General features: G+C 48.3%; 1 protein-coding gene across 1 annotated transcript; it reads right to left on the bottom strand.

Moving 5' to 3' along the window:
- Nucleotides 1-580: 580 nt before the first annotated feature.
- On the bottom strand, nt 581-17287 carry HINT1 (histidine triad nucleotide binding protein 1). Its single transcript, XM_033928963.1, has 3 exons — nt 17069-17287; nt 2757-2861; nt 581-929 (listed from the first exon to the last, which is right to left on the bottom strand). The coding sequence occupies exons 1-3, from the start codon at nt 17177-17179 to the stop codon at nt 765-767; spliced, it is 381 nt and encodes a 126-aa protein (XP_033784854.1). The 5' UTR covers nt 17180-17287; the 3' UTR covers nt 581-764.
- Between the last annotated feature and the right edge of the window lie 5 nt (nt 17288-17292).

Here is a 17292-nt window from a genome sequence, read left to right as displayed (position 1 = left end):
GTTAACTGGCTGCCGTGTCTTTGGCCGCTGAGAAGCACAAGCAGGCACGCGATTTGGCAGTGCTGAGCAGCTTCCTTAATGGCTCCTGTGAATTCTCACCCCAAAATCCCAGTTTATATTCGAGTATATACAGTAGTAGGGTTTTTCACTGTTGCCTAGTAAGCAGTGCGTCTTGCGCTCTTCATGGTCTGTCATCACTGCAATTGCAGTTGTATACACTCTTACCAGTTTCCAAGACTTGCCTGGACATGTTTCAGACTGCAGCATAAAAGTAACAGCAGTTGGACTCCAAAAGGTTGGCCTGTCTTTTTAGCAGCAACACAGTGGCATAAGATGAGGTCATACGCAGCAAGTAAAACAGCCAGTTCCAGCTGTCACAAGTGTTAATTGCTTTAAATGAAATCCCCCATCCCTTTTCCTTCCACATACCTGGACCTTTTCTGGTATTACCTTTTCCTGTGACCTGTTTATTCTGTTTTGAAGTGGTCAACAAGTTTTTTATTGACCTTTTGATGCACAGAACTGGACTAAAACCACACTACTTTATTGCAAATAAACAAACAAACATTCAGCAAAGAAATGATCTCAATTAAATTTGTCTTTTTATTTTTTCATATTAGTCTATTTTATAACCTTGTAGACAAAGCAAATTTGCCAAAAAACTAGCCATGTCATGCTTCAAAGGCCGAGGCTTAAGTGCTGCTTTTCAACTCTGCATTAAAGTTTCCACAGGATTCTGAATGTGGGGATGCACACATGTACCATTAACCAGGCGGCCAGCTGAGTTGACGCCCACCAAGGATGTGAAGGTGGACATGGTAAACCGACTGCCCACCATCTGGGCCTTCGTTGATCACAAGCCTGAATCCTCTCTTTAGACCCAAATCAGCAGCACACTTCTTACCAACGATCATCAGGTGCCCAAGAAGCTGGAGATAGAGGGAAAATGCCATTAATAACCCAGAGTTGCCTTGCATTTGTTTCTTTAAAAAACACTGCCTCTGCACTAATCTTTTATTGGTTTTGCTCCAGATGCCCAACATTTAGTATTAGTCACAGTAAGAAGTTGACCCTGAAGTCCAAAACTAGCAGGCCTAGCAGCATAGGAGGACCAAAGTACCTTTTTTTTTTTTTTTTTTACATATAATGTTCATGCATATAACGCACATAAATTGAGTAGATATGTAAAAAAAAAAAAAAAAACACCCAAAAAAAGTTATTCATAATACACCCACCCATATAACATGCACTTGTTACATGTGTGAAAATACAGAATCAAGCAGCACTACTTTGCAGCCTTGCAAATATCTCTCACTTTTGCTTCCTCTCCTTCACTCCCTTCCCCCAGTAGTCTTCCAGCCAAATACATCACCACCTTTTCCTTCCTCGAGTCCTCTTGCTGAATCTGGTCTCTCTCCTATCCATTCTCCTTCCTTGCAGTCCTTACTTTGATTCCGATTCGCACAGGCTGGCTAGCAAAAATATATCTAATGTGCACGTTATACGTGTGAAAATACAGTTTATCCACAGAGGGAGGGAGAAGTGAGAACAGTGTTCATATCCCTTAATTTAACCACTTAGGCCTATCTGCTCCCTCTCCTGACATGTTGCCAGTTAAGCCACGGACTATTACAGCATCCCTGGCAATTGGTAGGATTTCTCTTTATGGAAATATCCACACACCAGAATGTGTGCAATGACCACAATACCAGACTTCAAAAGCCACAGTGAGTTACCATATATACTCGAATATAAATTGGTCTGAATATAAATAGAGACCCTATTTTTCCTTCAAAAAAGAGCAAAAATGGTTTGACTCGAATATAAGTCAGGCGGCTTAATATTCAAGTGACCTGCCAGGATCTGCTCCCAGCGCCCCCTCCCTCCCTCGTCAGGCTCTGCACCCAGCCCCCTTCCCTCCAACCCCTGTCAGGCTCTGCACCTAGCCCCCTTACTTCCATCCCATCAGGCTCTGCACCCAGTCCCTCCCTGCCAAGCACAGCACACAGCCCCTTCCCTCCAAGGCTCGCCACCCTGTCCCCCCTCCCAGCACTGTTCATCGTACCTCCTCTGCTGCTGGAATCCCTGGTGGTCCAGAGGTGTGGTGGGCAGGAGCAAGCTTTCCACCCTGCTACTAACCTGGTCAGTCGCTGCCGTGAATTCCAGCTTCAGCTGCTGAGTGGTACCAAGTGGGAGCCATTCAGGAAGTTGCTCATCGCCGAGCAGCAGCGCCAAAATGCGCTCCCGCTCAGTGGCTGAAACTGGAATTCACAGCAAAGACTGACCGGGTTATAAATGGGGCAGGAGGTGGAACGCTCAATCCAGCCCACTACATCTCTGGACTACCAGAGATTCCAGCAGCAGAGGAGGTAAGATGAACAGGGCAGGGAGGTGGCCCAGCGAAGGAATGCAATAAATCTGGGAGGGGGGACAGATGTGCGCTGGACTGAATATAAGCCGGGACCCCCATTTTTGGGCAAATTGAGATATAGGAAACCTAAAACAGGATTCAAGCAGAAAACTCAACCAGAAAGGTGGAAGAACCATCCATCCATCTGCTGGAGTTAGAGAATACCAAGAGACAAAGAACATGCCATCCTATATCGGTCACAATTCAGTACTCACTATCTCTACCTGCTGGAAGACGGCTTCATATCTGGATTCATCTGCTACTGACAATAATTCATTTATATTCCAGTCTTCTGATCATAAGACAGAACCTGTTAGTCACTAAGATGGAATTGCTTTCTACTTACAGCTTCATCCACACAACTTGCATCCGACAGCTGGGCTATAGGTTTCTTTGGAACCACCAAGAAGTGTGTTGGAGCTTGTGGAGAAATGTCATGGAAAGCAACACACTGAAAAGGCAAAAAAAAACCCACCAATTTTAGGAGATGCCATTTCCAAAAATATAAGCAAATACTTCAACGCTTCATTTCATGCATCGCCAGAGTGCTCATTTTAATATTAATGACCTTGTTGTACTACATTTATATAATATTATCCAAGGATGCTATGAAGCACAGAACCATTATGTGCATCAGAAGTTAAACATACTTTCACGCTAAACAAGTTAGAACTGTTCTAGCAATCGTTAAAGGCACAGTAAGTTTAGAACATTGGGGCCTAGGTCTTTAATGTTTAAGGAGGCAGCTAAAAAAGCAAACAGAATGTTAGGAATGATCAGGAAAAACATGGAAAACAGATGAAAATGTTATAATGCCCTTGTACAGCCACACCTTGAATACTGTGTGCAGTTCTGGTCGCCTTATCTCAAAAACACATATAGCAGAATTAGAAAAGGTACAGAGAAGGGCAACGAAAATGATAAAAGAGATGAGACAACTTCCCTTATGAGGAAAGGCTAAAGAGGCTAAGGGCCTCTTCTATTAAACTGTGCTAGCAGTTTCTAGCGTGGGGAGCCGCACTGAATAGCCCGCGGCTCTCTGCATGCAGTTTCGTAGAAGAGGGGGTTAGTCTCTTCAGCTTGGAGAGGAGACGGCTCAGGGGGAATGTGAGTGGAGTGGAAAGGGTAGATGTGAATCACTTGTTCACTCTTTCCAAAAATACTAAGACTAGGGGGCATGCGATGAAGCTACTTCTCTATTGTGGGTCCGTTGATCAGAACACAATCCCAGAGACATTAAGGCAAAACATGATTTTATGCATTTTTGGTAACAGGTTTTCGAAAGCCTAGCAGACCCTCAGTACCTGGCAATAATTATAATAATTTTGGACCGTCTAAAAAAATTTTTCTGTTTGTGGTATGTGTTTCCAAGTTTTATTAAAATTTGTTATCCCGCTTATCAGATTTCTAAGCGGCTTACAATAGTAAAATTTATAAAAATGGAGGGATATACAAACAAAGCACAGTTACTTACCGTAACAGGTGTTATCCAGGGACAGCAGGCAGATATTCTTAACGTATGGGTGACGTCACCGACGGAGCCCCGGTACGGACCTTTTTAACTAGAAAGTTCTAGTTGGCCGCACCGCGCATGCGCGAGTGCCTTCCCGCCCGACGGAGGAGTGCGTGGTCTCCAGTTAGGATAAGCCAGCTAAGAAGCCAACCCGGGGAGGTGGGTGGGTCGTAAGAATATCTGCCTGCTGTCCCTGGATAACACCTGTTACGGTAAGTAACTGTGCTTTATCCCAGGACAAGCAGGCAGCATATTCTTAACGTATGGGTGACCTCTAAGCTAACAGAGAGGGAGGAGGGATGGTTGGCCATTAGGAAAATAAATTTTGCAACACAGATTGACCAAAGTGCCCATCCCGTCTGGAGAAGGCATCCAGACAGTAGTGAGTAGTGAATGTGTGAACTGAAGACCAAGTGGCCGCCTTGCAGATTTCCTCAATGGGCGTGGAACGGAGGAAAGCCACAGAGGCAGCCATAGCCCTGACTTTATGGGCCGTGACAGCTCCTTCCAGTGACAGGCCGGCCCGAGCATAACAGAACGCAATACAGGCAGCAAGCCAATTGGACAGCGTTCGTTTAGATACAGGGTGACCCAGACGGTTAGGATCGAAGGTCAGAAAGAGTTGAGGAGAGGAGCGGTGAGCCCTGGTACGGTCAAGGTAGTACGCCAGGGCACGCTTACAATCCAGCGTGTGAAGAGCCTGTTCCCCAGGATGAGAATGGGGATTTGGGAAGAAGACAGGTAGCACGATGGACTGGTTGAGGTGAAAGGCTGAAACCACCTTAGGAAGGAATTTAGGATGGGTACGCAGAACCACCTTGTCATGGTGAAAGACAGTGAACGGTGGATCGGCGACCAGTGCATGTAGCTCACTAACCCTCCTGGCAGAGGTGATGGCAATGAGGAAAAGCACCTTCCATGTGAGAAGTTTGAGCGAGGTAGTAGCAAGAGGCTCAAAGGGGGGTTTCATGAGGGCTGACAAAACCACATTGAGGTCCCAGACGACCGGGGGAGGCTGAAGAGGTGGTTTGATATTGAAGAGGCCTCTCATGAACCGGGAAACCAGAGGATGAGCCGTGAGGGGTTTGCCAAGGATAGGCTCGTGAAAAGCAGTGATGGCACTGAGGTGGACTCTGATCGAGGTAGACTTGAGACCAGCGTTAGACAGAGAGAGCAAATAGTCCAGTACAGTCTCCACCGCCAATGAGGTGGGATTGTGATGATGCAGGAGGCACCAAGAGGAGAACCGGGTCCATTTCTGATGGTAACATTGGAGTGTGGAGGGTTTCCTGGAGGCATCCAAAATGCGACGGACAGGCTGAGACAGGTTTTCTGGGGAGGTCAGCCCGAGAGAAACCAAGCTGTCAGGTGGAGGGAAGACAGATTGGGATGTAGCAGAGACTGATGTTGCTGCGTAAGCAGAGAAGGAAATACAGGAAGAGGAATGGGCTCCCTGGAGCTGAGTTGAAGTAGGAGGGAGAACCAGTGTTGTCTGGGCCACCGAGGGGCGATGAGAATCATGGTGGCTCTGTCCTTGCGGAGTTTGAACAGGGTCCGCAACATCAGAGGAAGTGGAGGGAAGGCATAGAGGAACCGATCCGTCCAGTCGAGTAGGAATGCATCCGGGGCCAGACGATGTGGAGAGAAGAGTCTGGAGCAGAACTGGGGCAGCTGATGGTTGTGAGGAGCTGCAAAGAGGTCCACCTGCGGAGTGCCCCAGCGAGCAAAGATGGAGTGGAGAGTGGGAGGATCCAGGGTCCACTCGTGAGGTTGAAGGATGCGGCTGAGCTGGTCGGTCAGGGAGTTCTGTTCGCCCTGGATATAGACCGCTTTGAGATAAAGATTGTGGGCTGTGGCCCAGGTCCAAATTCGGAGGGCCTCCTGACAAAGGAGACGAGATCCGGTGCCGCCTTGCTTGTTGATGTAGTACATGGCGACCTGGTTGTCCGTGCACAGGAGGAGAACCTGAGGATAGAGAAGGTGCTGGAAGGCCTTGAGAGCATAAAACATGGCTCTGAGTTCCAGGAAATTGATGTGATGTTGACGCTCCTGAGGGGTCCAGAGTCCCTGGGTGCGCAAATCCCCTATGTGAGCTCCCCATGCATAGGGGGAGGCATCTGTGGTGATGATCATGGAATGAGGGGGTGGATGCAAAAGGAGGCCCCTGGAAAGATTTGAGGAGTTCAACCACCATTGAAGAGATCGCTGAAGAGACGATGTCACAGAGATGGGATGAGAAAGAGGATCCCTGGTCTGTGACCATTGGTTGGCGAGGGTCCATTGCGGTATCCTCAGATGGAGTCGCGCCAGAGGAACTACATGGACTGTCGAGGCCATGTGACCCAGAAGAATCATCATCTGGCGAGCAGGGATGGATGGTTGGAGGAGCACCTGTCGACAGAGGTGAAGCAGTGTCCGGTGCCGGTCGGCAGGAAGGAACGCTCTCATGAAGTTGGTATCGAGAAGTGCTCCGATGAACTGAAGGCGCTGCGTGGGAAGCAGATGCGACTTGGGATAATTGATCTCGAACCCCAAGAGATGGAGGAAAGAGATGGTGTGGTGAGTTGATTGCAGCACAAGTGGAGAGGTTGTTGCTTTCACCAACCAATCGTCCAAGTAGGGGAACACTTGTAGGTTGTGGGACCTGAGACAGGCCGCTACCACAATCAGGCACTTGGTGAACACCCTGGGTGATGATGCGAGACCAAAGGGTAGCACTTTGTACTGATAGTGGTGATTCAGTATCTGGAATCGGAGGTAGCGACGTGAAGCCTGATGGATTGGGATGTGAGTGTAGGCCTCCTTGAGGTCCAGGGAACATAGCCAGTCGTGTTGAGACAGAAGAGGATAAAGTGTGGCAAGGGAGAGCATCCTGAACTTTTCCTTGACCAAACATTTGTTGAGGTTCCTGAGGTCGAGGATAGGACGAAGATCCCCTGTTTTCTTGGGTACCAAGAAGTAGCGGGAGTAAAATCCCTGACCTCTTTGGTCTGGTGGAACTTCTTCGATGGCATTGAGAAGGAGGAGGGATTGGACCTCCCTGAGGAGGAGTGGAGTTTGGGAGGAGTGAGAAGCAGACTCTACGGGAGGATGGTCTGTAGGAAGAGTCTGGAACCTTAGTGAGTATCCGTGACGGATGATGTTTAGAACCCACAGGTCTGATGTGATGGCCTCCCAGCGTCGTAGAAAGATGGTGAGGCGGCCCCCGATAGGTTGAGGCAGAGGCAGCGAGGGTTGGAGACTGGCTATGCCCTGGAGAAAGGAGTCAAAAGGGCTGAGGAGGCTTAGTTTGAGGGAGAGGCTTGGCTGTCTGGTGAGATTGCGAGCGAGCCTGAGAGTGTTGTTGTTGTTGTTGGCGAGGCCGACGAGATTGCTGTTGAGGAGGATTAAGTGGCCTAGCAGAAAAACGACGTTGGTAAGAAGACTGAGGTCTGTATGGTCGTGTCGGCGGAGTCTTCTTTTTAGGCTTAATGAGGGTGTCCCATCTCGTCTCATGAGCCGAAAGTTTTTGTGTGGTGGTGTCCAGAGACTCCCCAAAAAGTTCATCACCAAGACAGGGCGCGTTGGCAAGGCGGTCTTGGTGGTTCACATCCAGGTCAGATACCCTCAGCCAGGCAAGGCGTCGCATGGCTACTGCCAGAGCAGAGGCTCGGGAGGAGAGCTCGAAGGAGTCATAGATTGAGCGTACCATGAATTTCCTAAGCTGAAGGAGGGTGGAAATTTGTTGCTGAAACAATGGAACCTTGCGTTCAGGGATATACTTTTGCAGAGCAGAAAGTTGTTGTACCAGATATTTCATGTAAAAAGAAAAATGAAATGAGTAATTGTTGGCTCTGCTAGCCAGCATGGCATTCTGGTACAGGCGCTTTCCAAATTTATCCATTGTCTTACCCTCTCTGCCAGGAGGGGTGGAGGCATAGACACTGGAACCATGAGATTTTTTGAGAGTGGATTCTACCAGGAGGCTCTCATGTGGCAACTGGGGTTTATCAAATCCCGGGATAGGGATGACCCGGTATAAACTGTCCAGTTTCTTAGGGGCACCTGGAACAGTAAGGGGATTCTCCAAGTTTTTATAAAACGTCTCCCGTAGAATATCATGGACGGGGAGTTTGAGAAATTCCTTGGGGGGTTGATCGAAGTCCAAGGCTTCTAGGAAGGCCTGGGACTTCTTGGAGTCGGACTCAAGTGGGATGGAGAGAGCTCCAGACATCTCCCGAAGGAATTTTGTAAATGAGGACTGCTCGGGTTTGGAGGTGGATTCAGCCATGGAGGGTTCCTCATCAGTGGAAGAGGCATCCTCCTCGGTACCGAGTGGGGATTGCTCCCATAAGTCAGGGTCCCTGATGGCCGGCTCAGCATGGCGGGTTTTAGAAAGGGACTTGCCAGATCTCATGGATACGGTGCCGGGAGATGAAGACCGGTGCCGATCTCTGTCCCGGGAGGAGTGGTGCCGATCCCGGTCCCGAGACGATCGATGTCGATCCTGGGGCCGGGAGGGGTCCTCCGCCGTGCAGGTCTGGAGTGTAGGCTGTGCCGATAAGACCGGCATCGAAGTGTTCATCGGTACCGAGGGGGTGGCCACTGGCGTAGTGGTGCGAGGCTCGGGCCGGACCGGTACCGGAAGGAGTGGTGCCAGCAGGGTTGGAAGCAGTTCCTGAAGCTGGTGCTGTAGCTGTTCCTGTAATTTGGTCTGGAGGATGGCCGAGATACGGTCCTCCAATGGGGGCACCGGTACCGTTTTACTTTTCTTCGGTACCATAGGTGCCGCTCTACGCTCCGGTGATGAGGAGGCCGATGAAGAGGCACTCACCGTTATCGGAGCGGAGCGCTTACGGGACTTGCGGGACGTCGGAAGGACCGGTGTCACCGCCGTGGCTGGAGGGCGCTCGAGGGAAGTGGAAGGCTTCTTAGCCGGCTTACCTGGCGCCATCAACCCCGCAGAAGGATCAGGTGGTGTCGATGTTGACGGTGCCGATTTCGGCAGTGCCGTCGACGTCGGGGTCGGATCCATAGCAGAACCGGTGCCGAAGAGGAGATTCTGCTGGATTTGTCTATTTTTAAGTGTGCGTTTTTGAAGAGTCGCGCAGCGGGTGCAGGTGTCAGCCCGATGTTCCGGACCCAAGCACTGTAGGCACCAGTTGTGTGGGTCCGAAAGGGAAATCGGGCGTGCACACCGCTGGCACTTCTTAAAACCCGGCTGAGGGGGCATGAAGGGAAATACGGCCTCCGCGAAATCAAAGCCGGAGGCTTGTATGATGGCAACAGGCCCCGCCGGGGCCGGTTGAAAAATAAAGGAAAAAAGAAAGTTTTTTTTTTTTTTTTTAACTAATTAGAAAGAAAACAGAAAACCCGAAGGAAAAAAGCAGAAAAAATCAGAAATAACGCGAGCGGGAAGGCAAAAAAAGAGTGTTCAACAGCCGTTGAAACCACATGCGTCTTCTTCGCTCCGCGGAAACGAAGAAACTGGAGACCACGCACTCCTCCGTCGGGCGGGAAGGCACTCGCGCATGCGCGGTGCGGCCAACTAGAACTTTCTAGTTAAAAAGGTCCGTACCGGGGCTCCGTCGGTGACGTCACCCATACGTTAAGAATATGCTGCCTGCTTGTCCTGGGATAATAATCATTACATGACGGTATACATTTAGACATTATAGACCGACTCAGAAGGTAGAAGGGGAGAAATACAATATTGAATAGGACAGGAAGACATAGCATTTAACAACCATAAGATAAGCTATATAATCATAAATTTCTTATGAAAATAGATATTTATTGAGCATGCACCTTTACTTTTAAATTCTACTAATCTGCTGCTGGAAGGGTAATGATGAGAATGAACTTGAGACTGAAAGCATCTGTGGCACCAGATTCACAGTGAACTGTTCTATACTGTATCATCTCAATTACTTGGTGGTATTATTTAATAAAGATTATACTCAGAAGTATAGAATAGGAAAAAAGTATTATGCATTAGATATACAGTGTTCTACTGGTAGTTCGCGGTCGGTGGTTCTCGGTTCTGGTCATTCGCGGTATTTTCCAACCACGAACCACCGACCAGGAGAGAACAGCTGGAGTGTCAGGAGAGAGCAGCCGGAGTGCCAGCAAGTAAAGGAAATCACTCGCTGTATGCTCCGACCGCCTCTTCCTGCACTAAAGTTGAGTCTTACCAATCAGGAGCTGCTTTGACACGCAGCTCCCGATTGGTAAGGCCTGACTTAGTGCAGGAAGAGGTGGTCGGAGCATACAGCGAGTGATTTCCTGCACTCACCTGCGCTCCGGCTGCTCTCTCCTGCCTCTCCCGCTGCCCTCTCCAGTCTCCCCCTATGAAAAACCGTATTCGCGGTTTTTCAAGATTCGCGGGGATTCCTGGAACGGAACTCACGCGAATATCGGGGGGGAGTACTGTACTGGTTTTATGGTATAATTATGTAATCCATCCTAAAAGTTTTGTTGAACAAGATAAACAGGACAAAATATTTTGAAACAAAAACTGTATCAAGCTCAGATTTTGTTTCCTGCTGGGTATTTGTTGTTAACACCTGCACTAAGGGCTCCTTTTACGAAGGTGCGCTAGCGGTTTTAGAGCGCGCTACACACTAATGCCTCCATAGAGCTTGCGTTAGTATTTAACGTGTAGCGCGAGGCTTAGCACGTGCTAATCTTCAACGCGCACTAAAAACGCTAGCGCACCTTAGTAAAAGGAGCCCTAAGTGGTATGACTGAAGGATTGAATAGCAATAAATAAATAAACAAACCAAAGAAAGCTTAGCTTGTACGATCTTGGTAATCCTACACTTCTGAATGGAAAAAAAAAAAACCCCACATCTTTACTGCAAGAACAGTTTAAGAGCCTAATCTCTGCCAGCTTTTAAGGCAAACAAACAATAAATTTCTTCCTATGGCTGATTTTAAATTATCAACATATTCAAATCTGATGCCACTAAGGAATCCTGTCTTCCCACCAAATTTATTTTATTTATTCATTCATTCAATTTTCTATACCTAAGAATGGCCTTACTGGGTCAGACCAATGGTCCATCAAGCCCAGTAGCCCGTTCTCACGGTGGCCAATCCAGGTCACTAGTACCTGGCCAAAACCTAAAGAGTAGCAACATTCCATGTCTTTCTCAATAACCATTCTCCCCACGGAGCTCAGAACAGTTTGCATAAATGTATTCAGGTACTCAAGCATTTTTCCCTGTCTGTCCTGGTGGGTTCACAATCTGTCTAATGTACCAAGGGCAATGGGGGTTTAAGTGACTTGCCCAGGGCCACAAGGAACAGCGTGGGTTTGAACTCACCACCTCAGTGCGCTGAGGCTGTAGCTTTAACCACTGTGCCACACTCTCCCCTCAAATTAGCCCTCATAGCAGGAGGCAAATATTTTAAACAGTTCAGAAATCTTTAGTTTGCCAGGCCACATTTTTAAGATGCTTCACTTTCATTTGAAAGGCCAAATTATCTTTCCAGCACCCCAAGTCACTAGAAAATGGAAACTAGCCTCAATCTCTGCAACTGTTTGTCAAAATCATGTTCCCAGCACCTAACCACAGCTTGCTCAAAAGCACATAATTGTCCTCAACATTCAGACTTCAGATTCTCATACAACAGTGCGTTCTCACTATTCGCAGTATATAGTTCCTGAAAATCTTCATAAACTGCAAATAACAAAACAATGCAGCTATGGGAAAATAGATGTTAGGTTCCAGCCAAAATGTAGTTCCTCGAAACCACAGAAAGTGAATAATGGACCCTAGGGGGAGAAAAAAACAGCCCTATCTACCATATTTTTCTCTCCCTAATACGCACTTTTTCCACCCCCAAAAAGGGGGTGGAAATAAGGGTGCTTCTTATGGAGCGAATACCCAATCCTCCCCCTACCTTTTTTTTTCATTGTCACCCTCCCTCACTAGATGCAGCTGCCTGCCTGGTCCCGGCAAGCAGAGACAGCTGACACGGCTTGAATCCTCTTCTTTTCCTTTGCAGGTAGGCAGGCAGGCCCCGCCCGCCCCATTACCTTTTTTTTCATTCTGTTGCCCTCCCCTTGCTAGATGTGGCTGCATGCCTGGTCCAGGCAAGCAGTGATGGCTGACGCAGCTCGAGTCCTCTTCTTTTCCCTTGCAGTGGAGTGGCACAAAGGGCTGCCTGCCTGGTCCCGCACCACTTCCCGCAAGACTGTTCACGGGAAGCGGCGCAGGACCAGGCAGGCAGCAACTGTGTGCCAAGGGAAAAGAAGAGGACTCGAGCCGCTTCAGCCATCACTGCTTGCCGGGACCAGACAGCTGTGTCTAGCGAGGGAGGGCGACAGAATGAAAAAAAAAAAAACGGTAATTGGGGGAGGCAGCCCTGCCTGCCTGCCGAATTAAACATAGGGAGCAGGGAGAAGCTGAGCCTGCCTGCGGGGAGGCCTGCTTGCTTGCTTGCCTGGGGGGGGGCTGCCAGGGATGGGGAGGCCTGCCCGACCGGGCTGCCTGGGAGGGGGGAGGCCTGCTTGCTTGCCTGGGTGGGGCTGCCTGGGAGGGAGGGGAGGCCTGCTTGCTTTCCTGGGGGGGAGGCTGCCTGGGAGGGGAATGCCTGCCTGCCTGGGGGGATGCCTGGGAGGGGGATGCCTGCCTGCCTGCATGCCCTGTCCCTACCTGCCAGCCACTAGGCCTGCCTGCCCTGTCCCGGCCTACCACTAGACTACCAGAGGGGGGACAGGGTACAGAGCCTGGCAGGGAGGGGGGACAGGGTGCAGAGCTTGGCAAGGAGTGTGGGGTTGGGTGCAGAGCCTGGCAGGGAGAATTTGGTTCAGAATGTTTTATTTCTTTTTTTCTTTCTCTAAATCTGGGATGCATCTTATGGTGAGGTGCGTCTTATGGAACAAAAAATATGGTACATGTTTCTTTCTTTTTGGAGTTGTTGCATTCAGCTCACTCCCTGGACACTTGATGGCCATTTTCATAAGTAAAAACAAAACCAAAGGTGGACGATTTTTTAATGTGCAGGTCCATGAATACGTGACACAGCAGTGCAAATGGCGAATAGCGGTCACAATTTGCACACTAATGGATATATTGAAAGTCATGAATATTGGACAGTAAACAAACCACATTTTCTTCAGCTAAACTGCAGAAAAACTATTGGAGGTTGAGAAACACATACTTGACTAAGACAGGAACTGACACCACCTCTAAATCTTCTGTCCTAGGCAAAGTCATTATCTTTATCCCCCCTCCCTCAAGAAAGTCCTACCTCGGACCCATGGAGTTCTACTCCATCTCTAATCTTTCTGACACAATGTCTGCTTAATCGCTTCTCCCCCTACACATTGTGGGTCTGTTCTATGTGCCATCTTCCAGAGGTAATGGGGTTGATGTCAAGGAGGTGGCAAGTCACTCATCTAAATCAGTACTGTAGAGTAGAGATCTTTCTTCAGAATCGAGTCACTTTCAGGACCACTCCTGGAGCACATACTGCCAGTACACAGGGATCAATGAGACCCAAAGCAGTCAGAGGAGTGACAGCTGGATAGACCTTTGCCTTCCCCTCCAAACAGAGAAAATCTTATTCTGATTTTCTACAGTGAAGTTTCTCTGCCTTCTGTTCTAAACCCAAATAAAGAACATGCATGTCTGCATATACTATCTTGGAACCCTTCCTCCATATTATATTACATTACTTTGATAAATATAGGAAGCAGATCTTTGCTGACTTGTGCAACCGGATTTCTGTCTTTCACTAGCCTCACTAAGAATTACATGCGTATTCCACTTTGTAAGGTTTAAGGGTTGGGAGGGTTCTCCGGGGAGGGGGGGTGCCCCTTCTGATCTTCAGGCTGTGTCTACATTCCATAAATTTCCTACGTTTTACAGTTTTATAATGTTCACATTATATGTTTGACTATGGAAGCTATGTGGAAGCTATGATCAAGGACGGCATTTGCGAGCACATCGAGAGGAATGGCCTACTGAGAACAAGCCAGCATGGATTCTGTAAGGGAAGGTCGTGCCTAACGAACCTTCTGTACTTCTTTGAGGGAATAAGCAGTCGGGTGGACAAAGGGGAACCCATAGACATCATTTACTTCGATTTTCAAAAGGCTTTCGACAAGGTGCCACATGAAAGGCTGCTTAGGAAGCTGTGGAACCACGGGGTGGGAGGGGATGTGCACAGATGGATCAAGCACTGGTTGTCGGGTAGACTGCAGAGGGTCGGAGTGAAGGGCCAATATTCTGACTGGCGGGGAGTCACGAGCGGTGTGCCACAGGGATCGGTGCTGGAGCCGTTACTCTTCAACATATTTATCAATGACCTGGAAAAGGAGGCAAAGTGCGAGGTTATAAAATTTGCAGACGATACCAAACTGTGCGGTAGAGTTAGGTCCAGGGAGGAGTGTGAGGACCTGCAAAGGGACCTGGACAAGCTGGAAGACTGGGCAAACAAATGGCAAATGCGCTTTAACGTGGAAAAAATGCAAGGTCATGCATATAGGGAAAAAGAACCCGTTGTTCAACTACAAATTGGGGGGGGCATTGTTGGGAGACAGCAGACTTAAGAGAGACTTGGGTGTGCTGGTGGATGCATCACTGAAGCCATCTGCACAGTGCGCAGCAGCCTCGAAAAAAGCCAACAGGATGCTGGGCATCATAAAGAGGGGCATAACAACCAGGACGCGGGAAGTCATCATGCCATTGTATCGAGCGATGGTGCGTCCACATCTGGAATACTGCGTTCAGTATTGGTCGCCACACCTCAAGAAGGACATGGCGGAACTTGAGAGAGTCCAAAGGAGAGCAACGAAACTGGTAAAAGGGCTGGAACACTGCCCATACGCCGAGAGGTTGGATAGGCTGGGGCTCTTCTCTCTGGAAAAAAGGAGGCTCAGGGGAGATATGATAGAGACCTTCAAGATCATGAGGGGCATAGAGAGGGTGGATAGGGACAGATTCTTCAGACTGAAGGGGACAACAAGTACGAGGGGGCATTTGGAGAAACTGAAGGGAGATAGGTTCAAAACAAATGCAAGGAAGTTTTTTTTCACCCAAAGGGTCGTGGACACTTGGAATGCACTACCGGAGGAAGTGATCAGGCAGAGTACGGTACAGGGATTCAAACAGGGATTGGACGGATTCCTGAGGGATAAAGGGATTGTGGGATACTGAGAGAGGTGCTGGGATGTAACACAGGTATAGAAAGCTAACCAGGTAATAAGTATAGAAACCTAACAGGTCGTGCATGTGCAAGACCGGAGAGTTAGGACTACGATGGGAAGATAGGACTTCAATGAGAAACCAAGGTGGCAAGGGAGCCCCTTCTGGTGATTCAGACAGGTCGTGACCTGTTTGGGCCGCCGCGGGAGCGGACTGCCGGGCAGAATGGACCTATGGTCTGACCCGGCGGAGGCACTGCTTATGTTCTTATGACTACAGTTCGACTTTTTGGGCCGTGGTTTTTAGTGTAATAATTTCTTGAGCAGAATCGACTGGTAGCGGGAATTCCCGCATCCTCTCTTTATTTTCTTCTGTTTCCTGTTGTCATAGATCTACCTGGCTTTTCTACTAAGTGAGCATGACAGGAAACTCCAGGGCAGGTAGCCCAAAGGGGAGGGATCAAGTTTTGGTAGCCCTGCAGCAGAAGCTACCAGACATACAAGATCTCATTTTTGATATTCTCAATTCGTCTCATGTTAGAATGCTGAAATGGCTCAAACTACCATACATTAGGAAATCTCAAACTATTCTATTTTAAGGGGAAAAGAGCACCACCAACCACTGCTCGTCTTCAAAAACTATCAGACATAGTCCAGGCAGTCCATTAACCTCCGAGGCATGCATGGGTGGGTAGCATATGAAATAAATTATTCTGTATTTTTGCTCTTTGCTATAACTTAAGTGGCAATGAAATCCAAGTCCCCTATCTTTTATTTAGAGTTAAAAGGCTTCATATTTTTATTTCTTAGGGCTCCTTTTACAAAGGCACGCTAGCGGTTTAATGCGTGTAATAGCGTGCGCTAAACCACCGGACGCGCTAGCCGCTACCCCCTCCTCTTGAGCAAGCGGTAGTTTTTGCCAAGCGCGGGGGTTAGCGCGTGATGAAACGTCGCACGCATTAACCCCGCTAGTGCGCCTTTGTAAAAGGAGCCCTAAGCTGCGATAGCGTTTTTAGCACGCACAGAATTTTAGCACATGCTAAACCCGCACTATGCAAATAGAACTAAAGCCAGCTCAATGCTGGCGTTAGGGTTTAGCGCACACTAAAACCACTAGCACAGCTTAGTAAAAGAAGCCCTTAGTGTATGGCATCCAGGTTGAGAAATACAGAGTTCTTAATAGTTTCTAGAAACCCCTAACCAATCTGTATTTCAAGTACAGTAATAGGAAGAGAACTAATACAGTAATATTGGGAAGGAGGAGCAGCCTACTGGCTACGGGCAAAGCCAAATTGAAATCCTGCTGCTGTTCCTTGTGCTTTTGGGCACCACCCTTAACTCTTCACTGCTTCAAGTTCAAAATTAGATTATAAACTCCCTGGGGACAGGGAATACCTACTGTGCTTAAATATAAGAGTGAATCTCTTCAAAACAGCGGTTAAAAAATCCCAAATCAACCATTCTCAAACCACGGTCCAAAAACTGTAAGATTGCTTTTCCCATTTTCTTTCTATAGAGTTAGTACTCAATATCAGGCCCCAAATATGAAAAACCGCACAAAAGTACAATAGTACGTAATATTAAAGTTAAAAAAAACACAACAACATTAATAATATGAATATATTCAGTGTGAAGCAAAGCAGAGTGGAGGCCCGTTATCCGTAGGGAATGTACAGTATCTGCCCTTCGATCTCACCTTCTGCACCGCTACATACCTTAATGACTAACTCACCTAGATCATTCCAGGATAAGAATTCCATTTCTACTACATTTCCTTAAACAAATGGCCCAGCAAAAAACTCGAAAGTCAAGTCCATCTAGGTTAGCAACTAGCGATTTCCCAAAACTCCCCGAAGTATGACGTTGGGTTTTTGTTTTTTTTTCCAGCTCGTCTGCTCAACGTAGAACATGAATTCGGCTATCCAGTGCCAGGAAAGGCATGCGAGAGCCAGTAAAACATAGGCCTACGCAATCCTGCAGAGAAAAGCTGCAGCTCTGCCACACATACCTGCTCGTCCTCGTAGATGATCTTAGCCGGGATCTCCTTGCGGATGATCTTACCGAAAATGGTCTCGCCGCCCGGCCGAGCGCTCTGCGCTTTGCTGATCTCATCAGCCATGCCTGCAGACCTCCGTTGCGCGGACAGGGAGCGAGGCAAAGCGCACGCGCACCCTTCAAGTGGGCAGGATCGACGCCGCTGCCCCCGTAGATTACCCTCGGCGCCGGGTTCTG

This window comes from Geotrypetes seraphini, chromosome 1, assembly GCF_902459505.1.
Source record: "Geotrypetes seraphini chromosome 1, aGeoSer1.1, whole genome shotgun sequence".
In the NCBI taxonomy this organism is placed as follows: Eukaryota; Metazoa; Chordata; class Amphibia; order Gymnophiona; family Dermophiidae; genus Geotrypetes; species Geotrypetes seraphini.
Note: the sequence above shows the minus strand (reverse complement) of the source record. Positions and strands in the feature narration are given on the sequence as shown.

What these genes read in the sequence shown, in the direction of transcription:
- HINT1 (XM_033928963.1), bottom strand. Translation starts at nt 17,179, where the DNA reads ATGGCTGATGAGATCAGCAAAGCGCAGAGCGCTCGGCCGGGCGGCGAG. An exon ending in TCATCTACGAGGACGAGCAG is followed by an intron (nt 2,862 to 17,068) that starts GTATGTGTGGCA and finishes TTGCCTTTTCAG; the next exon opens with TGTGTTGCTTTCCATGACAT. An exon ending in CAAGTTGTGTGGATGAAGCT is followed by an intron (nt 930 to 2,756) that starts GTAAGTAGAAAG and finishes CTCTATCTCCAG; the next exon opens with CTTCTTGGGCACCTGATGAT.